General features: G+C 37.3%; 1 protein-coding gene across 3 annotated transcripts in view; it reads left to right on the plus strand.

The window, feature by feature from the left end:
- The window catches only part of ACER3 (alkaline ceramidase 3), a 182,309-nt gene that overhangs the window by 58,846 nt on the left and 99,807 nt on the right, over positions 1–23,656 (plus strand). For all 3 annotated transcript variants that reach the window (XM_021062556.1, XM_021062554.1, XM_021062555.1), the window contains exon 2: positions 17,627–17,737. In XM_021062556.1, coding sequence (XP_020918215.1) covers positions 17,627–17,737 — 111 coding nt within the window. The remainder of the gene's footprint in view (positions 1–17,626; positions 17,738–23,656) is intronic.

The raw sequence follows: 23,656 nt of genomic DNA on the forward strand, positions 1-23,656 counted from the left end.
GAACCTCCATATGCTGTGGGTGTGGCCCTAAAAAAACAAAAAGACAAAAAAAAAAATTTTTTTTTTCTTATGGTGAGAACTCTTAGGATTTAACTCTGTTAACTTTCATATATAACTTATAGCAGTGCTACTTATATTTATTATGTATATTACATCCCTAGTACCGTCTATAGGAAGTTTGTATCTTTTTACAACCTTCATCCAATTCCCCCTTCCCCCATCTCCTGCCTCTGTTAACCAAAATTTGATTTCTTTTTCCTCTGAGTTTGTTTTTGAAGTATAATCAACCTGTAACATTGTTAGTTCCTGGTATACAACATAGTGATTTGATTATTTCTGCACATCTCAAAATGATCACCGTGATGAATCTAGTTACCATCAGTCACCATACAAAGACACTACATAGTTATTGGTTATCCTCCCCACACTGCGTTTCATACTCATGACTCATTTATTTTATAACTGAAAGTTGGTACTTCTTGATCTCCCTCACCTATTTGTCTCCCCCCCGATCTCTTTTCCCTCTGGCAACTGCCTGTCTCCTGTCTCTTATCTATAAATCAGTTTCTGTTTAGTTATGTTTGTTACTTATATTTTTTTAGATTACACATAGAAGTGATACCATACAGTATTTGTATTTCTCTTAGAATAATACCCTCTAGATATTAGAACCATCCATGTTGCAAATGGTAGGACTTCATTCTTTTTTATGTCTGAATAATTTTCCATAGTATATGTTTATGTGTACATGTATGTATGTATCTTCTTTATCCATTCATCACTTGACGGGCAAATAGAGCGCTTCCGTATCTTGGCTATTGTAAATAATGCTGTGATAAATGTAGGAGTATGTACATCTTTGTGAATTAGTGTTTTTGCTTCCGTAAGTAAATACCTAGGGGTGTAATTGCTTAATCATGTGGTAGTTCTATTTTTTATCATTTGAGGAATCTCCATGGTGTTTTCCATAGTGGCTGCACCAACAGTGCACAAGAGTTCCCTTTTCTCCACATCCTTGCTAGCATTTGTTATTTGTTGTCTTTTAAAAAAATATTATTAAAAATTGAGGTATAGTTGATGTACAATGTTATATAGATTTCAGGTCTATTACATAGTGATTCACAATTTTTAAAGGTTATGCTCCATTTATAGCTATCATAAAATATTGGTATGATAGTTACTGTATATGACTGTATATAGTTATTTTATTTTATTTATTTATTTATTTATTTATTTTTTTGTCTTTTGTTGTTGTTGCTATTTCTTTGGGCCGCTCCCGCGGCATATGGAGATTCCCAGGCTAGGGGTTGAATCGGAGCTGTAGCCACCGGCCTACGCCAGAGCCACAGCAACGCGGGATCCGAGCCGCGTCTGCAACCTACACCACAGCTCACGGCAACACCAGATCGTTAACCCACTGAGCAAGGGCAGGGACCGAACCCGCAACCTCATGGTTCCTAGTCGGATTCGTTAACCACTGCGCCACGACGGGAACTCCTGTATATAGTTATTTTAAAATGTCCCTGTGCTGTACAGTATGTCCTTGTGGCTTGTTTTTTTTTTTGTGTGTGTGTATACATAACAGTTTGTATGTCTTAAAACCCTACCCCATTTTGCCGCTTGTCCCTACCCTCTCTCCACTGTTAACCACTAGTTGTCTATTATCCATAAGTCTTTTTTTGTGTGTGCGGTATTCATTAGTTTTAATTAATTAATAAATTAATTGTTTTGTCTTCTGTGCTTTTAGGGCTGCACCTGCGGCATATGGAGGTTCCCAGGCTAGGGGTCTAATTTGAGCTATAGCCTCTAGCCTACACCACAGCCATAGCAATGCCAGATCCGAGCTGCATCTGCAGCCTACACCACAGCTTATGGCAATGCTGGATCCTTAACCCACCGAGCAAGGCCAGGGATTGAACCTGCAATCTCATGGTTCCTAGTTGGATTCATTTCCGCTGCACCACGATGGACTCCTGTTCTATTTCTTTTTAGGTTTCAGATACAAGTGTTATCATTCAGTGTTTTTCTTTCTCTGTCAGACTTATTTCACTTAGCATAGTACCCTACCTGTCCATCTGTGTTGTTGCAAATTTTAAGATTTCATTCCTTTTTATGGCTGAGTAGTATTCCATTGTGGCACATGCATGTGCATGCACACACACAGATATACCACATCTTTATGTGTTCATCTTTTAAAAAATTTTTATTGGAATATAGTTGATTTACAATGTTGAGCCAATTTCCACTGTACATCAAAGTGACCTAGTCATTTAAACAAGAAGAGATGCAAAATACAATGACTGAAATAAAAAATTCACTAGAAGCAACCAACAGCAGAATACAGGAGCCAGAAGAATGAATAAGTGAGGTGGAGGACAGATTAGTGGAAATTATGGATCCGAAACAGAAAAGAGAAAAAAGATTGAAAACAAATGAAGAGAGTCTCAGAGAACTCTGGGACAATGTGAAACGCAACAACATCCGTATTATAGGGGTGCCAGAAGGAGGAGAGAGAGAAGGGGCCAGAAAAAATATTCGAAGAGATAATAGCCAAAAACTTCCCTAACATGGGAAAGGAACCCATCACTAAAATCTAGGAAGTGCAATGAGTGCCATATAAAATAAACCCAAGGAGGAATACCCCAAGACACATATTAATCAAACTTATTGAAATTAAAGCCAAAGTATTGAAAGCAGCTAGGGAAAAGAAATGACATACAAGGGAACCCCGATAAGGTTATAGGCTGATTTTTCAGCAGAAATTCTGCAGGCCAGAAGGGAGTGGCATGATATACTTAAGTGATGAAAGGAAAAAACCTCCAACCAAGATTCCTTGACCCAGCAAGGCTCTCATTCAGTTTTGAAGGAGAAATCAAAAGCTTCACAGATAAGCAAAAGCTAAGAGAATTCAGCAACACTAAACCAGCTTTACAACAAATACTAAAGGGACTTCACTAGGCAGAAATGAAAAGGCTACAACCAGAAACAAAAATACCGCAAATGACAAGGCTCACCAGTAAAGGTATATATACAGTAAAGATATGAAATCATCCGTTCACAGTTTTGCCACCAAAATCAGAAATCATGAGAAAGGTGGGTACAAATGCAGGACACTGGAGATGCACTTGCAATTAAGAGACCAACAACTTAAAACAATCTCATATATATATACGTATAGACTCATATGTATATATATGAATCTATGTAGTCTCATGTATATATATATATGAATCTCATATATAGTCTCATATAAACTTAAAAACAATCTCATATTTATACATATAGACTCATATCAAAACTTCAGAATAACTGCTAACCAAAAATCTACAATTGATACACAAACAAATAAGAAAAATCAACTCAAATACAACACTAACGATAGTCATCAAACCAGAATAGGAGAGAAGAGCAACAAAAACAAATCCAAAGCAATTAATAAAATGGCAATAAGAAAAAAAAAGTGACCTAGTCATACACATTCCCTTCCGTATATTATCTTCCATTGTGGTCTGACTGGATGTATAGTTCCCTGTGCTTTACAGTTAGACCTCATTGCTTATCCATTCTAATGTGTCCATTCATCTTGAGAGACACTTAGGTCCTTCCATATCTTGGCAATTATAATGTTAATATGAACATTGGGTTGCACATACCTTTTTGAATTAGTGTTTTGACTTTTTTCAGATGTATACCCTGGAGTGGAATTGCTGGCTTACATGGTAGTTCTATTTTTTAGCTTTTTGAGGAAGCTCCATGCTGTTTTCCACAGTGTCTATACCAATTTACATTTCCATCACCAGTATATGAGGATTCCCTTTTCTCTACATCTTTGACAGCATTTGTTATTTGTGGTCTTTTCATTGATGGCCATTCTTTTTTAAAAATATTTTTTTTGGTTATAGTTGATATACAATGTTCTGTCCATTTCTGCTGTACAGCAAAGTGACCCAGTCATACATATATATATATGTACACATATATATATGTAAAAAGTTATATTCTTTTTCTCACATTATCCTCCATCATGTTGCATCACAAGTGACTAGATATGCGGAGACCAGCTCAGCAGGATGGGGCTGAAGAACGGGTGCTGTGGAACTTAAGGAAAGAAAGTTAACATAAAACAAGACACGGAGACATTTATCTTAAGTAAAGGTGGGAACCGGGGGACTCAAGGTCTCAGGGACCAAGAGCCCCGCCTCAAGAAACCACACTGCTTTGATTGTGCTCTGGAGGATTACGTCAAGCGAAAAGGGGGTTGTAGGTGCAGGGTATAGGTTTTTTTTTTTTTATTATTTTATAAGTTCTTTTATTATTTTAAAAGTCTCTTAGCTGGTAGATGGTTAAACTTTTCCTCTAAACTTTAGGCATTTAAGAATCATTAGCATTTGAGTTAGCTATCTATGCATAGCATTTCAGAGTCCTCACTGTGCTTCTGCAAAAGGCATGCTTACTTGTGGTAACCCTGGGTGCCTAATGCATATTCTGTTAATGACCACTCATAAACCGCTTGGCCATGAGGTTCCTCTTTCTCTTATTCTTTAGAGGACATATCATGCTTGTGCAAATGGCGTGCCAATCTGCACAGGTCCGGAGTGCCTAGACCAATGTATTATGTCCTCTTTCAGCTGACCCGCGAATAACCCATGCCTTTAGGTCTTTGTTCTTAAGCTGAAGTCATTTACAATCACCATGACTGTTTCTCAAGCAGGAAGACGGGACAAAGTAAGGAAGGACAAGATGGAGTTTTCAGCAAAGAGGCTAAGAAAATATTATAAAAACATGTCTCGTAACATAGGTACAGTTCCCAGTGCTACATATAGCAGGATCTCATTGTTTATCCACTCCAGACACAATAGTTTGCATCTACTAAGCCCAAGCTCCCAGTTGATCCACTCCTGCCCCCTTCTTCTTGGCAACCACAAGTCTGTTCTCCATGTTCATGAGTGGTTTTTTTTTTGTTGTTGTTGTTTTGTTTTGTCTTTTTAGGGCCGCACCCACAGCATATGGAAGTTCCCAGGCTAGGGGTTGAATTGAAGCTGTAGCTGCTGACCTGCACCACAGCCACAGCAATGTGGGATCCTTTACCCACTGACCACACCACAGCTCATGGCAATGCTGGATCCTTAACCCACTGAGCAAGGCCAGGGATTGCATGCTCATGGATCCTAGTCAGATTTGTTTCTGCTGAGCTGCAATAGGAACTCCATATGAGTTTGTTTATTTTCTATAGATAGGTTCATTTGAGCCATATATTAGATTCCAGATATGTGATATCATATAGTATTTGTTTTTCTCTTTCTGACTTACTTTACTTAGTATGAGAGTCTCTAGTTTCATTTGTGATGGTCCAAAAGACATTATTTTGTTCTTTTTTATGGCTGAGTAGTATTCCATGTTGTATATATACCACATCTTCTTAATTTATTCATCTGTCATTGGACATGTAGGTTGTATCCATGTTTGGCTATTGTGAATAGTGCTGCAGTGAACATAGGGGTGCATGTATCTTTCTCAGTGAAAGTTTTGTCTGGATATATGACTAGAGTGGGATTGCTAGATCATATGGTAGTTCTATATTTAGTTTTTTGAGGTACCTCCATACTGTTTTCCATAGTGGTTGTACCGATTTACATTCCCACCAACCGTGTAGGAGGGTACTCTTTCCTCCATACCCTCTCCAGCATTTGTTATTATTTGTTGACTTGTTAATGATGGCCATTCTGTCTGGTGTGAGGTGGTACCTCATTATAGTTTTGGTTTGTATTTCTCTAATAATCAGTGATGTTGAGCATTTTTTCATGTGCCTGTTGGCCATCCGTATATCTTCTTTGGAGAAATGTCTATTCAGGTGTTCTGCCCATTTTTCAGGTGAGTTGTTGGGTTTTTTTTGCTGTTTGAGTTGTAGAAGTTTGTTTATTTTAGAGATTAAGCCCTTGTTGGTTGCATCATTTGAAACTATTTTCTCCCATTCCATAGGTTGTCTTTTTATTTTCCTTTATGTTTTCCTTTGCTGTGCAAAAGCTTGTCAGTTTGATTAGGTCCCATTTGTTAATTTTGTTTTTATTTCTGTTGCTTGGAGACTCTTCTAAGAAAACATTTGTATGGTTTATGTTAGAGAATGTTTTGCCTATGTTCTCTTCTAGGAGTTTTATGGTGTCTTGTCTTATGTTTAAGTCTTTAAGCCATTTTGAGTTTATTTTTGTGCATGGTGTGAGGGTGTGTTCTTGTTTCATTGATTTACATGCAGCTGTCCAGTTTTCCCAGCACCACTTGCTGAAGAGACTTTCTCCCATTTTATGTTCTTGCCTCCTTTGTTGAAGATTATTTGACAATAGGTGTCTGGGTTTATTTCTGGGTTCTCTAGTCCTTTTTTTTTTTTTTGTCTTTTGTCTTTTGAGGGCTGCACTGGTGGCATATGGAGGTTCCCAGGCTAGGGGTCTAATCTGAGCTGTAGCTGCTGGCCTACACCACAGCCACACCAGTTCTGAGCCATGTCTGGGACCTACACCACAGTGCATGTCGACGCCAGATCCTTATCGGTTCTCTATTCTGTTCCGTTGGTTTGTATGTCTGTTTTCGTAGTTGATAGCCGTTCTGACAGGTATGAGGTTGATATTTTATTGTGGTTTTAATTTGCATTTCTCTGATGATTAATGATGTTGAACATCTTTTCATGTGCCTGTTGGCCATCAGTATGTCTTCTTTGGAAAAGCATCTTTTCAGGTCTTTTCATTTTTTTAGTGGGTTGTTTTAGTTTTTGTTTTATTTTTTGATGCTGAGTTGTATGAGCTGTTTACATATTTTGGATATTAACCCCCTTATCGGTATTATCATTTACAAATATCTCCCACTTGGTAGGTGGCCTTTTCTTTTTGTTGGTAGTTTTCTTCACTGTGCAAAAGCTTTTTAGTTTAATGTTGTCCCATTTGTTTATTTTCCTTTTGTTTCCCTTGCTTGAGGAGACACAGCCAAAAAATATTGCTGAGACTGATGTCATAGAGTATGTCACCTGTCTTGTCTTCTAGGATTTTTATGATTTCGGGTCTTATATTTAACTCTTTAATTCATTTTGAGTTTATTTTTGTATGTGAAAAAGTAGTCTAGCTTGATTCTTTTGCATGTAGCTGGTCAATTTTCCCAACACCATTTATTGAAGAGGCTATCCTTTCTCTTGTGTCATAAATTAATTGCCCTTATAAGTCCTTTCTGGGCTCTGTATTCTATTGCATTGATCTAGGTGTCTTTGTGTGTGTGTGTGTGTGTGTGTGTGTGTGTGTGTGCGCGTGCGCCAGTACCATGCTGTTTTAATAATTGTAGCTTTGTAATATAATTTGAAATCAGGGAGTGCAAAGGCTCCAGCTTCATTCTTTCTCAACATTGTTTTGGCTATTCAGGGTCTTCTGTATTTCCATTCAAATTTTAGAATTATTTGTTCTAGTTCTCTGACAGATGCCCTTGGTATATTGATAGGGATTGCATTGAATCTGAAGATTGCCTTGAGTAAAATGTTCATTTTAACAATATCCTTCCAATCCATGAGCATGGTATATCTTTTCATCTTGTTTTTAATTTCTTTCATAAGTGTCTTATAGTTTTCCAAGTATAAGTCTTTTAGATTTATCCTCAGGTATTTTTTTTTTTTTTTTTGGTGTAATGAAATTGTTTTCTTCATTTCTAATAGTTTATTGTTAGTGTTTAGAAATGCAACAAGTTTCTGTATATTAATTTTGTATTTTGCAACTTTACCTAATTTATTGATGAGTTCTAGTAGTGTTTTGATGATGTCTTTAGGATTTTCTTTTATATAGTATTATGTCACTTGCAGAAAGTGACGGTTTTATTTCTTCCTTTCCATCTTGGATTCTTATTTCATTTTCTTGTCTTGATTGCTGTGGCTAGGACTATAGGTACTATTTTGATTAAAAGTGACAAGAATGGACATTCTTGTCTTGTTTCTGATCTTAGAGGAAATGCTTTCAACTTTTCACCCCTCACTATGATATTAGCTGTGGGCTTGTCATATGTAGCCTTTATCATGTGGAGACGTTCCCTAGGGCATTGATACAATGTTAAAGAAAAAAATAAAGAAGGTTATAGAACCCTGATCATTTGACTTTTGGGGAGAAATCCCTGAGTTTTGATCTGAGTAACTTGGAGGCAGGGTAACAGTCAAAAATTTTCCCCTTGTCCTTCCTATATATGAGAATGAGCTATTCTTAAACATTTTTTGCATATTTTAAGGCAGCTTAGGAAATGTTTTATGCCATTTCATAAAAAACATGAAATCAATAAAAAATGTGGATGGTATCCTCAGTAAGATTTTAATATTAATAAATACTTTGCATTTCTATTATAGTTAATTTAGTATAACATTTTAAATGCATTTTAAGGACTTGTATGTTCATGAATTTTAACTAATGATTTCTTAAGTAAATGAAGAGTGAAGAAGGAAAAATTACAGAGAAATTAGTTTGGAGTAAAAATGATCTGTTACATCGAATTAATTTGGGAATAAAGAATGACTGTTACAACATAATTGAACTACATCAAAAAGAATGTCTGTTAGGTTTTAAATATCTTAACTATTTTGTAAATTTGGTTCTATTTTAATCTGCATAAGGTCAGAGTCTGTCTGGTTTTGCTTTGTATTCTCTTACAGAGCCTTGCAGAGTAGATGCTCAATAAGTATTTGCTATTGAATGAGTGAATGTAAGAGTGCTGCTCTCAAGAAATTTAACTTAAGGAGACAAGATACAAATATCTATGTTCTTATTCAGTGAAAAGAGAACTAGCTGTGGAAAGCAGTCTGTGCTAAGTGCCACATGAGAGCTTAGAACAGTAAGTGCTATAAGAAGAGAGTGATCCTTTCAGTAAGGTGATTAGGCGAGACTAATTTTACTGAGTTGGACCCTGAAAAAAAAGTTTTAATAAAAATGGGAGAGAAAGTAGGGATAATCATGATCAGATTTTGTTATTTCAGTAATGCCTCTTTATCCTGAGCATGGTTTGGAAACTTCTTTCTGACCTTTGGATAAGTCTGAAATCTTCATTTCATTAAATATTTCTCTGAGGACTTGAAGATGGTCTTACTTCCCTTGTTCTTCTGACTATTCTCCATCATGCTTATTTGTTAACTGTTTATTCTCACTGTTCAGTTCTCATCTTTAAACCTTCAGAGCAGCAGCATATATAGATAATGCATGTTTTTGCTCTGAGTCTTTACTTTCCCCTATAACTTCCGTCTTTTTAGGCTAGAGTTTACTTGAGCCATAACTGGTAGGGATTCCCAAGTCTTCTGTCATCTCATTATCACTCTGTATTTAGATTTTCTTCCCAAACCTAAAATGTACATCCCCTTGAATTTAATATGATTATTTCCATTTTTACTATATATGGTTTTAAAATATTTTTTATAACTTACATGCAATAAAGTGAAAGTGTAAGGTATATTTTTAAAGAATGATATGAGAAATCAATTTTCATAAATAATGTTTTTGAAGCTACTGTATGTGTCCCAAAGGAAATTGGGTGCTATATATATATATTTTTTTTTTTATAGAATTCTTATATTGGCAGTGATAAATACTTCTCATCTTTCCCTCTTTCAAGGCATAGCTCAAGTGCTATCTCCTTACTGAAGCCCTTCTTAGGTTCTTTCCCTCCAAGTAAGTTTTTTATCCTCTTTGGTCCAGTTATTTTCCTTCACAAGCTGTTTACTTGTCTTTCCCACTAAATTATATTTATCTTTTCTCAGGACAGGAATCAAGATTGCTAACCTTTCTTCCCATCTCCTGACTCAGTGCTCTGCCCATAGAAAATAGTTAGTGAATGTTTGTCAAATTAAGCTGAATTTGTGTTTATCACTTTTTTTTCTTTTTAGGGCCATACCTGCGGCATATGGGAGTTCCCAGGTAGGGGTGGAATCGAAGCTACAACTGCTGGCCTACACCACAGCAATGCAGGATCCGAGCCGCATCTGCAGCTTACACCACAGCCCACAGCAACATACGGAGCAAGGCCAGGGATGAAACTCACAACCTCATGGATCCCAGTCGGATTGTTAACTGCTGAGCCACAAAGGGAACTCCGTATTTATCACTTTTTAAAGTAAGACATACCTGTATTAATTTCCTGTTGTTATTCTGGTATTTGTCTTAATTAAAAGCTGCTATGGAGTTCCCATTGTGGCGCAGTGGTTAACGAATCTGACTAGGAACCATGAGGTTGCAGGTTCAATCCCTGGCCTTGCCAGTGGGTTAAGGATCTGGCGTTACTGTGAGCTGTGGAGTAGGTAGCAGACGCGGCTCAGATCCCGTGTTGCTGTGGCTCTGGCGTAGGCGGCGGCTACAGCTCCAATTCGACCCCTAGCCTGGGAACCTCCATATGCCGTGGGAGCGGCCCTAGAAAAGGCAAAAAGACAAAAATCAAAATGAAAAAACAAAACCAACCAACCAACCAAACAAAAAAAGCTGCTAAGGGGGAATTCCCATTGTGGCTCAGCAAAAACGAATCTGACTAGCATCCATGAGGAGTGAGGCCAGGCATCCGAACCTGTGTCCTCATGGATACTAGTTAGATTTAGATTCGTTCTGCTGAGCCATGGCGGGAACTCCTTAATTCTTAACATAGCAGTATTGTAGACGTTCCTGTATTATGTTCGTTGGTTCTTTCTCTTATCAGAAATGATCTTTATGTGCATTATTTTGTCATATTTTTTGTTTTCATCATAGAATTATTTAAATAACATCTCCCTGCCACCCCCAGTTTAGAGGTCAGGAAACTAGGCTTAATTAAGCATAAGTTGCCCAAGTTCTCACAGCTGGAAGGTGGTAGTGGGTATCAACAAAATGTTGTCTGCTGTAAGTTGAGATTAGATGATCTTGTCTTTTTCCAGCTCTGAATACTCTGAAGTTCTGCAGTTAACATTTTTTGAACATTTGCATAAGTAGTTAAATATTTGACAAAATGAACTTTCCTTGTGGGAAGTACTGGGTTTCTTTCAGGCTCAAACCAGTTACTGCTTCTCTCATCTGGCTTTTTGCTGACTCTGAGGACTCCCCACAGTGGCAAATGAAGCAGTGTAGATCACTTTTTCGGCTTCCCCAGATTTTATTGTTTCTGTTTTTTTAAGTGGTGGTTACACAATTATAAATATGACTGAGTTCTAAATTATCAACCCAGCTGCCCCGGGGCTTTGTGTGTTCTGCCACTTTTGGGAGCACTTTAAAGGAGGCTGAGCATACTGGCTCCATCTACTGTCATGCTGAGGTAAACAGCTTTCTACTATATTTTCAAAGTTGTTTCAGACTTACTCTTTGGCACATTAACCGCCCCCCACCACCGCCACCTTCTTTTCTATATTTTGATACTTGAGTTCTTTTCACTTGGTAAAAGATAGCTTTACCTGTTAAGAAATCTTGAAATTACTGAAATACCAGCCTTGCCTATAATTTGGGGGCAAGAATTCAAAGATGTGTTTGTGGGTATAAAAATATTATAATTTTCAGATTAAAAAAAAATCATTTAACTCTGTATCCAAACAGGATTCCCTCTATAAAATTTTGTTTTGTTTTGCTTTGTTTTTTTGCTTTTTATGGCTGCTCCCACAGCATATGGAGTTCCCAGGCTAGGGATCAAATTGGAGCTGCAGCTGCCAGCCTACACCACAGCCACAGCACTGCAGGATCTGAGCCGTGTCTGCAATCTGCACCATAGCTCATAACAACACAGGATCCTTAACTCACTGAGAGAGGCCAGGGATCAAACCCACATCCTCGTGGGTATTAGTCGGGTTTGTAACCTGCTGAGCCACAATGGGAACTTCCTAATGTTTTAGAACAGTATTGTGTGGTATATGAATGAATCTCTAGTTTTTATTTTTGGAAAAATAATGTTTTAATTGAATTTTCTGGGGCACTCCAAAGTCCAGTTAAACCCGTAGTGGAAATAATTTAGCCTTTATTTTCTATCATTCATCTATATTACCAATATTTTAACTTTAAGTTATAAAAACTGAATACCCATATTGTAGAAAATATTAAAAAAAGAAGAAAGAATCCATTACTTTCCATCTTTTTTTTTTTTTTTTTTTTTTGTCTTTTGTCTTTTTAGGGCCCCACTTGCAGCATATGGAGGTTCCTAGGCTAGGGGTTAAATTGGAGCTGTAGCTGCCGGCCTACACCAAAGCCACAGCAACACGGAATCCAAGCCTGTCTGAAACCTACACCACAGCTCACAGCAACACTGGATCCTTAACCCACTGACCAAGGCCAGGGACTGAACCCGCAACCACATGGTTCCTAGTCAGATTCGTTTCCATTGTGCCACAGTGGGAACTCCCATTACTTTACCATCTTAAAACTTATTTTGGTGCTGGGGGAACCCGCACTAAACATAGTTTTGTGCAGAAATGATTGGCGAAAACATAGTTTTATAATTGTTATCAACTGTTATCGATATAGTTATTAATTTATTACCTCTCATCTTCAAATTCAAATTCATTGCATGCTCTGTGAAAGTGGGCCTGGGCCCTTTAAATGTTTCCTTCAATAGCTTAGCTGGATGTTCAGCTTGGTCAGTAGAGGGCACTGGAGAGACACTGCAAGAGAAAGGATTTTCCTTCCTAGTTCTGGTGTGTCAGCTTGGCTTCAGTGCCTGGCTCTTGCAGTGCAAGTGGTTCATCCATCTTCTGCCCTGTTTATGAAACTTCCCCCAGTGCTCAGATCCAGAAGCTTACTCAGCTTCTCCAGTGCCAGCTCCTGCAGTCATGCAGTCAGCAGCACTAGTGGCCCCTAGCTCCTGCCTCCATGTAATAAGCTTTTCCTGGCATCCTAGAAGGTAGTTTAAGCACAAGCTACTAGGGGTGGATTTTCACTGAGCTCTTCAGGGGTGGCAGCCCAGTAACTTACCTACTGTTTGATGAGCTTTGGTCATGCCCCCTCCACAAGGGTCTGGCTGTCAGCCCTGGCTGGGACCTCTCCTTTTAGTTTCTATCTCCATCTTAGGCGTAGTAGCTGTTCCTTACATATGCTATTTCTGTATTCTCTAGAGTTAGCTTTGCTTACTACTAGCCATCTCTCACTACTGCAATTTCCTCTTATAATTAACGATTTTTTTTTTTTTTTGGCCGCCCCCACAGCATGTAGAAGTTCCAGGGCCAGGGATCAAACCCAAACCACAGCAGTCACAGTGCCAGATTCTTAACCCACTGCATGACCTAATGATTTTTTATAGTAAACTTTTTCAGTTCAAATTACTCTCTGATTTATCTTTCCTGATTGGACCCAGACTGGTAGTATTTTTTTAACCCAAGTTTTCATTTTATGATAATTTTTCATGCATTCTTTTTGTCCAGTAAAGTTAAATAAGCTGACATTTATATATCCCTTATTTACAAAGCAGTTTCATATCTATTATTCTTTAAATCAGCTTTGAAAAAAACAAACTTTTATTCTTTCTTCTTGACTTTATAGTCTTTTTGCCTTTGTGGTTAATCCTTTCTGTGTTCTCTTTAAAAGTTTATTGCCATTTCCAAGCTTGTTTAGCTGTTCTCCCATGTTTTCTTCTAAAAGTTATGCTGTTTAAAAAAGAAAAAAGTTATACTGTTTTACTTTTCACATTTAGATCTGCAATACATCTGGATTTTATTTTTGTGTAAGAAGTGTGAGCTTGGGGTCCAGATTCATTTTTTTCTCTTGCAAACATCCAGTTGCTCCAGTACCCTTTATTGACAAGACCATCCTTTTCATACTACATGTTTGTAGTGTGTAGGGCATGCTTGCCATACAGTTATCCACAGGGGAAAGTGCACACTAGCTTCAAACTTCTACATAGTGATGTTTTTAGTCTGAATAATGAGAGCATAGTGATTAAAAACTTTTGAAAGAAAGATAGACCCCAAAATTTTGTGGCTAAATTATCTTTTGCATTAAAGGCAAAAGACATATTCTCAAGCACTCAGAAGTCAGGGAATACAGCACATACATATCCTTGAAAAAAAAATATGGAGATGGATGATGAAATTTAAACAAGTAAAACTTGGCTTAAAAAAAAGACAGATGTGGCCAGTTAATGATTCGATAGGAACATGAGTGGGTTGTTGCCTGTCAGTGGTAAGGATCCGGGTGAGCTGGGTAGGTTGCAGATGCCGATGCGTGCTGTGCTTGGTAGGCTGGCTAAGCTCCGATTCGACCCTACTGGAACTCATATGCCGGAAGAAAAAACAACAAAAAAAAAAAAAAAAAAAAAAAAAAAAAAAAAAAAAAAAAAAGAATAGCATGGGAAAAAGACTGGAGATTGACACTGTATCCATTTAAATAGAGACCTGAAGTTAAAAACAAAGATAACATAGAATTATGAAATGACACAGGAATTCCACTCCTAGGTATATTCTAAAGAGAACTGAAAATACATCCATACACACAAAAAATTACATATGAATGTTCATAGCAATATTATTTGTAATAGCCAAAGAGTGGAAACAACCCAGATGTCCAACTGACAAGTATATAAATAAAATGTGGTATATCCATACAATGGACTTTTTGGCAAAAAAAAAGAATGAGGTTCTTTTTTTTTTTGTTTTTTTGTTTTTTTGTCTTTTTAGGGCCACACCTGTGGCATATGGAGGTTCCCAGGCTAGGGGTCTAATCAGAGCTGGAGCCACCAGCCTATGCCACAGGTGCAGCAACTTGGGATCCGAGTCACCTCTTCGACCTATACCACAGCTCACGGCACTGCCGGATCCTTAACCCACTGAGCGAGGCCAGGGATCGAACCTGCAACCTCATCTTTCCTAGTCAGATTAGTTTCCTCTGTGCCACAACGGGAACTCCAAAAAAGAATGAAGTTTTTAATGCATACATGCTACAGAGTGGATGAACCTTGAAGACCTTATGTTAAGTGAGAAAAGACAAACACAAAAGATTGTATATTGTATGAATCCATTTATATGAGATGTCCAGGATGGCCAAGTCCAGAGACAGAAACTAGATTGGTGGTCACCAGGGACTCTGGAGAGAAGAGTTGGGAAGTAACAGATAATGGGTCTGGGGTTTCATTTTGGACTATGGAAGTGTTTGAAAATGAGATTGTGATGGTGGTTGCACAACTCTGAATACACGAAAAAACACTGAATTGTACACAGTTATTTTTATGATTTGTGAATTATATTCTGATAAAGCTGTTAGGTTTAAAAAAATCAGCAAGGATGCAAAATGTGGTGTGTAGAACTAAATATAGATTCTTGACAACGTGAAATATATAGTCCTTGAGAATGAGGAAGAAACATAAAAATCAGTAAGTAGTGGAAGGGAGGTAGATAGAAATTTAAGAGTGTGAATTTCTTTGTTTTACAGCAAGGATGCATATGCTATAAAAATTGCCATGTAAAAATCAGAACTCTAGTTATTTCACATTCAGTTTTACTTTCTTTTGTTAAGATAATTTAATAAAAGAACATGTCTAATATCCTATAAAACTGTCTTTTCTTTCTTCATTCATCCATTCATCCATGCAATATATGTAAATCTTAGCAAATACTAATAGTGATAATTTCTGGGTGTTAGGATATTTAATGATTTAATTTTTTTGCACTTTTCTGAATTGTTCAAAAATATATATATTTTTTGGTCTTTTCTAGGGCTGCACCCGCAGCATATGGTGGTTCCCAGGATAGGGGTCGAATCAGAGCTGTAGCCGCCAGCCACAGCCACATGCAACATGGGATCTGAGCCAGGTCTTTGACTTACACCACAGCTCATGGCAACACTGGTTCCTTAACCCACTGAGCGAGGCCAGGGATTGAACCTGCAGCCTCATGGTTCCTAGTCGGATCCGCTAACCACTGAGCCACAACGGGAACTCCTCAAATTTTTTTCTTTTCTTTTTTTTTCTTTTTTTTTTTTTTTTTTTGGCTGCACCCGTGGAAATTCCTGGGCCAGGGATCAAACCTACACTGCAGTTGCAGCCTGTGCCACAGCTGTGGCCTGTGCCATAGCTATGGCAATGTTGAATCCTTAATGCACAGTGTCACACAGGAACTTCCTGGATTGTTTATATTTTTTACAATGAATATTTGTCACTTTAAAAAACTATATTTATTTATTTATTTATTGGCTACACCTGCAGTATGTGGAAGTTTCTGGGCCAGGATCAAACCTGTAGCACAGCAGTAACAATGCCAGATCCTTAACCACTAGTCTACCTGGGAGCTCCTTTTTTATATAGTTTTTAATTTTTTCATTTGTCACGTTTTTAAAAGAGCAAAGTCATGCTAAATGAGCTGCTACCCAGGATAAGCAATAAGATCCTGCTGTATAGCACTGGAAACTATATCTAGCTATTTATGATGGAGCATGATAATGTGAGAAAAAGGAATGTATACATGTATGTATGACTGGCTGTACAGTAGAAAATTGACAGAACACTGTAAACTGGCTATAATGGAAAAAATAATCATTAAAAAGGCTGCTGTCTACTATAACCATTGTTAAATCAAAAAATCAGAAACTGGGACTTCCCATTGTGGCACAGTGGAAGCGAATCCAACTAGTCTCCGTAAGGATGTGAGTTCGATCCCAGGCCTCTCTCAGTGGGTTGGGGATCTGGTGTTGCTATGAGCTGTGGTGTAGGTTACAGATGTAGTTCACATCCCATGTTGCTGTGACTGTGGTGTAGGCCGGCAGCTGTAGCTCCAATTCGACCCTTAGCCTGGAACTTCATACACGTGGTATAGCCCTGAAAAAAAAAAGTAAGAAACATGTAATTTTGTGAATAATACCCAGAGGATAGAGGAGGAACTGCTATATTTAGGTTTCAGTAAGCATGCATACATGAATTTATTAATTCTACCAGACTTTCCCGTCATTTGTTTTGAATGTATTATGCCACTTTATTCCCAGAATAAATGCATAAAATATTACCCCAAATCAATTTTGCACAATAGTTTAGCCAACTCCAATAGGAAATAGGGCTCCAGTAGGAAAGCCCTACTTTACTGTTTATTTCTACTATTGGGGTTTCTATTGTTTCTTTGCTGTTCCTGTTTCAGCTTGTTTTTTGTAAAGAGAGGGACAAAATCAAATCAAGATCCACTGCCTTTTGTGTTTTACTAGAAACAGAAACTAGGAACTAAAAACATTATCACAAAAATTAAACTATAAGAAGACATGCAAAATGCAAACTCTGATTTGTTGCTATTCAATTCAGGAGACAAAATTAATTCAGTTCTATATTTTATCTTGTCATATTGTTATCCATGGACCAACCTTTCAGTAGCGTTGGTGTAAGGTGCTTTCTCCAACTCATTTTTTGCTGTACCTTTGAGGTTCTTTCTTAGATATTTTCCCTTTTTACCTTGAGAAACTAGAATTTCCGTTAGTGGAAGTTCTGGTTGAAAATCCTTAGTTTCAGTTGTCTGAAGTTGTCTTTATTTTACTTGGATTATTTTAAGAATTTTTTGTTGACTGTAGAATTATTTTCCTTTGGCATCTTATAAATATTTTCCCATTATGTCTCTGAGAAATCACCTACTTAATTTTTGCTAAGGGCCAAGTGTGTGTATCTTTATTTAAAGTACTATTTATTAATCATCTTGTGTTTTTTTTTTTTTTTTCTTCTATAGGGAATACAGTGAGTAATCTGATTATGATTATACCTCCGGTTTTTGGTGCAATTCAGAGTGTTAGAGATGGACTGGAAAAGCGGTACATTGCTTCCTATTTAGCACTCACAGGTATGTATAACACTTCAACTAAAAAATGATGTGCAATATTCAGACAGGCTGTTTTTCTCATTTATTCCTGAAATTGTTTCTCAGTTTTATATTGTTTATTACACAACTTGAGCATATCTCAGGCATACAGAAAAGGATAAGAGTAATATAACAAATATACCCCTGTATCTTATAGATCTTAACACTTTATAATATTTGTTTCAGATCTTTTTCTTTTTTAAAGTAAACTACTGTAGATAAAGTTGAAGCTCCCTTTGTTTCTCTGCCTGATTTTGTTCTCATCACTCTCAAGAGTTAACCTCTATGCCAAATTTGATTATCATTTTCTCATGTTTTTGTATTTTTATGTATGTATCCTTAAAAATATAAAAAAGTATGGTTCACGTATTTTAAAATTTTGTGTAAAGGATGCGTTCCCATTGTGGTGCAATGGAAACAAATCCGACTAGTATCCATGAGGATGTGGCCTCGCTCAGTGGGCAAAGAATATGGTGTTGCTATGGGCAGCAGTGTAGGTTGTAGACGAGGCTTGGATCCCGAGTTGCTGTGGCTGTGGTGTAGGCCGGCAGCTGTAGCTCCAAACCTACTCCTAGCCTGGAAACTTCCATATGCCATGGGTGTGGCCCTAAAAAAAGCCAAAAGGATATTATATTGCATCTAACCTTCTGCAACTTACTCCTATTCCTTTACTTGCCTGTGAGATAAGGACTCTGTCTTAGTTATCTCTGTATCCCTATTGTTGGGCAGTTTAGGTGTCCCCAATAAATGTTGGATGGAGAGATGAATGAATTTTACCAGAGCCTAAGAGGGGAAAACCACTCTGTCATGTTCTTGCATTATCATCATAAAGACAAAAATAGCGAAAAAAAAGTAGATTATAGTTTGTTTCTTTTATATAGCTTTGTAAATTAAACATAATTTGTTTTAGTTCATGACGTATTATTTACACATGGGCAGAAAGGACTTCTAATTATGACACAACTGTAAATTGTAGTGTATCATATCAGATTCTAGATAATTATATTAATCACCGCATCTGAGAGAGTAATTTCTGAATCTGTTTCTCATATGTCTAGTTTAACAGAGTTACTTGATTCATATTGAAATGGAAGACTTGTCCACAAACGTAGCCCTCTGCTTTATTTCCTGGGATATTTTAAGAATGCTTATAAGATACCAACAAATCATGATCCATAATAATCATAAGAATAAAAAAATGAGAGTGACTTACAGGTTGCTCTAGGATTATACTGGCCTCCTGAGTTAGAATTTGTCTGCTCGTCCTTCTAGAAAACCATACAGATTAAGAAGGAAAGTAAATAAAACCACATTTAGTCCATATTTTCAGCCTTACTAGGAGAAAAAGAATACTTTGCACTTCAAATAATTTTTGAACAAAAAATAAATACCAAATTCTAAAACAACTGTCTTTAATGTCTTAAACTTGGGGACAGTTGAAAAACTATGGGGGAAAGAGATTTGAGGGCTTAATCTGACAAAACACCAATGGAAAGGGAAAGCCTCACAATAAATGCAAAATTTCTGAAAGCGTTCTAAGATCATAGTACTGGCTAAAGTACACAGTACTTTAAAGTACATGGTAAAGTGGCAGTTTTAGAAAGGTATTACCTCTGGGAAAGAAAGAACTTGAAAGAGGAAGATATCCTTTGGAGATAGGTAAGTGTAGGGAAAGAAGGAAGAAAGGTAGGAATTAAGATCCTACTGGAACAAAACAACTACAAAATACATTGAACCATTTTCGCAGGGTTTTATTTAATTTAAAATTATTTAAATTTGCCACATGTAGCTAGCAGCTACTATATTAGAAGAGTACTTGTGGATTCATCAGAAAGTATTCAATGAGTACTTGCATGTGTACACACATGCACACAAACACACACAGTCACTACCCCCAAATAAACATATATGAAAAAGAATACTAACCTTTATTATTCTGACAGACGAGGGCAGTCTTGAACTAGAAATTAAAAAAAAAAAAAAAATTATGTCTTTTTGCGTTTTAGGGGAAGTTCCCAGGCTAGGGGTCGAATTGGAGCGATAGCTGCCAGCCTACACCACAGCCACAGCAACGTGGAATCTGAGCCATGTCTGTGACCTACACCATAACCCATGGCAATGGATCCTTAACCCACAGAGCGAGGCCAGGGATCGAACCCGCACACTCATGGATATAATTCGGGTTCCTTATCATTGAGCCACAACAGGAACTCCCTTGAACTAGAAATCTTTTAGGCCACCCCAAACCTTTACTCTTTCCACAAAATAGACAGCTCCCCCAACCCAAATCAGTTTACACCCATACAAAGTTACTGTAGTAAGAAAACAAAATGAGAATCAAAACCTTTTGGCTCATGGACATTCTTCTCCTGCAGTTAATTATAAAGCAGAAAGAAACCGTAGCCCAGTACTCTTAACTGAATTAAATCGTCTCAAACAAAAGAAGTAAATAAAAGTTTTAAAAACCAGTAACAGAAATAGCTCCCTCACCCCGAAAGAAATAAAATTAGAATTGATTAAACTTAGGAAAGGAATTAAGACTGAATTACAGGAGTTCCCGTCGTGGCGCAGTGGTTAACGAATCCGACTAGGAACCATGAGGTTGCGGGTTCGGTCCCTGCCTTGCTCAGTGGGTTAAGGATCCGGCGTTGCCGTGAGCTGTGGTGTAGGTTGCAGGTGCGGCTCGGATCCCGCGTTGCTGTGGCTCTGGCGTAGGCCGGTGACTACAGCTCCGATTCAACCCCTAGCCTGGGAACCTCCATATGCCGCAGGAGCAGCCCAAGAAATAGCAACAACAACAACAACAAAAAGAAAAAAAAAAAAAAAAAAGACTGAATTACAATGTGTTGAATATTTAATAAGGGCTGCTTAAGAAAGGCAGAGAAACAAAAAATGAAAATGAGATAAAGAAATACAAAGGGTCAAAGAAAAAGTGATTGAAATGGAAGACAGGCAAAAATAATTCACTATAACTATAATTGGAGTCCCTGAAGAATCAGGAAAAAACAGTGAAACAGACCTTATATTTAAAACTGTAATTTAAAAATTAATTTGAAAGAAGACTTTTGGTGATGAAACAGAAGACTTGAATTTCGATATTGAAAGGTTCGTTTTTGTCTCATAAAACTGAGTTGGAATGGTCAACTTTGAGAGGGACTGTGAGAAAGAAAATTGGACTGGCACTAGACCTAATCAGCAACATAAAAAGAACTAGTGGAACAGCATTTTTAGTGCAAACCAAGGATTTTATGTTTAAGTTGTTTTTCAGGTGTCTAGGTTGTAGAAAAACAGTTTTAAACATGCAAGTACTCATTGAATACTTTCTGATGAATCCGCAAGTAGTCTTCTAATACAGTAGATGCTAGCCACATGTGGCAATTTAAATTTAAATAATTTTAAATTACAATGTAATTTTCAGTTCCTCTGTTACATGAGCCATGTTTCCAGAGGTCAGTATCCATTTGTGGCTTACGGCCGCCATACTGGGCAGTGCAGTATGGAGCATCACATTCGTCACAGAACGTTCTACTGACTGCATTGTACCAGAGAATGATTTTATCCAACTAAGAGAAGACAGGCAGACCTGGGCAAAACGTCTGATGATGAGAATTTAGCATATTTAACTATAGATCTAAGACCAAAATAGAGATGGGATAAGGACCAAAGAATAATATATGGACATTATATGGTCTGGTACAGTAGACACAATGTGGTTTTTTAAATGGGAGAAGGCGAAGGCAAAGTAGAATAAGTTCATTGACTGATGCCTATGTAATAAGTTGAATATTGAAGAATATGATCTAAAAGTAACAAATCAGATAGGAAAAGGTTAAGTAACAAAAAAAGTGGAGGATTCAGGGTACTATGAAAGGCATAATGACAAAGTAACCCATAGACCAAAAAAGCCCCTTTCTAAACACTAGAAGAATTGTTTTAAGTGCAAAAAAAGATATTTTACTTAGGGAAATGAATTTAAATATAAAATAATATATGTAATAATTATAATAAAAGAATATAACAGAAATGAGATTAAACATCAGTCATTTCAGGAGTTCCCACTGTGGTGCAGTGGGTTAATGATCTGGCTTGTCTCTGTGAAGGCGCCAGTCCAATCTCTGGCCCGGTGCCGTGCGTTAAGGATCTGGCATTGCTGCAGCTGTGGTATAGGTTGTAGCTCCAGCTCAGGTTCTGTCCCGGCCCAGGAACTCCCATATGCCACAGGTGCCACCAAAAAGGAAAGAAAGAAAAAAAAGACCATCAGTCATATCAATCAATATGAAATAGCTTAATGTCAAAAGAAAAAGCTTTTCAAATTTACTGAATGAAGAAGACTGAACTTTATGCTATATCTAAAAGACACACCTAAAACAAAGTGATTCAGAACAGTTAGAAATAATACGAAAACAAGGTAGTGATCCTGATATCATACAAATTAGAATTCCCTTGAAAAAGCATTAAATATGACAAAGAAGGATGGTTTTTTTGTTTTAAATTGTATTGGAGTATTGTTGATTCACAATGTTACATTAGTTGCAGGTGTACAGCAGAGTGAGTCAGCTACGCATATATATAGATCCATTCTTTCTCAGACTCTTTTCACATGTAGGTTATTACAAAATAATGAGTAGAGTTCTTTGCTATATGGTAGGTGCTTGTTAGTTATCTATTTTCTATGTAATAGTGTTTATACATTAATCCTCAAACTCTTACTAATTTATCCTTCCCCACCATATTTCCCCTTTAGTAACCATAAGTTTGCTTTCAAAAATCTGTGGGTCTGTTTCTGTTTTGTAAATGAGTTCATTTTTAACATTTTTTGTTAGATTCCGTGTATAAGTGATATCATGATTTTTTTTTTTTTTTTTTTTTTTTTTTAGCCTTTGTAGGGCTGCACCTGCAACATATGGAGGCTCCTAGGCTAGGGGTTGAATTGGAGCTGTAGCCGCCAGCCTACACAGCCACAGCAACACTGGATCTGAGCCGTGTCTGTGACCTACGCCACAGCTCACGCAATACCAGATCCTTAACCCACTGAGTGAGGCCAGGGATTGAACTTGCTTCCTCGTGGATACTAGTCAGATTCGTTTCCCCTGAGCCACAACGGGAACTCCAGTATCATGATATATATCTTTCTCTGACTTACTTCACTTAGTATGATAATCTTTAGGTCCATTCATATTGCTGTAGATGGCATTATTTCGTTATTGTTTATGGCTGAGTTATATTCGTGTGTGTGTGTGTGTGTGTGTGTGTGTGTACATGTATACACCACATCTTCTTTACCCATTCCTCTTTGAAGGACATTTAGGTTGCTTGACTATTGTAAATAGTGCTGCAGTAAACACTGGGGTACATGTATCTTTTCAAATTATGGTTTTCTCTGGATATATGCCCAGAAGTAGGATTGCTGGATCGTATGGTAGTTCTATATTTAGTTTTTTTATATATGTATGAGATATGTATATGAATATGTATATGTGAATATATAATAAATACACATCTCATATATATGAAGATATGTATCTATGAAGTATATTGCTATATAGAAGTTCTCAGGCTAGGGATTGAATCCAAGCCACAGCTGCAAACTGTATCACAGCTGTGCCAGCAGTGAATCATTTAACCCACTGCTCTGGGCTGGAGCTGAACTGATGCCTCCTCAGCGACCCAAGTCTCTGCAGTCAGATTCTTAACTCACTGTGTCCCAGCAGGAACTCCTATATTTAGTTTTTTAAGGAACCTCCATACTGTTCTTCATAATGGCTGCACCAGTTTACATTCCCACCTACAGTGTAGGAGGTTCCCTTTTGTCCACACCCTTTCTAGCATTTATTGTTTGTAGACCTCCTTTTTTTGGGCAATACCCAGAGCATATGGAAGTTCCAAGCCCAGGGATTGAAC

The sequence above is a fragment of the Sus scrofa genome, chromosome 9, assembly GCF_000003025.6.
Source record: "Sus scrofa isolate TJ Tabasco breed Duroc chromosome 9, Sscrofa11.1, whole genome shotgun sequence".
NCBI classification, from domain to species: Eukaryota; Metazoa; Chordata; class Mammalia; order Artiodactyla; family Suidae; genus Sus; species Sus scrofa.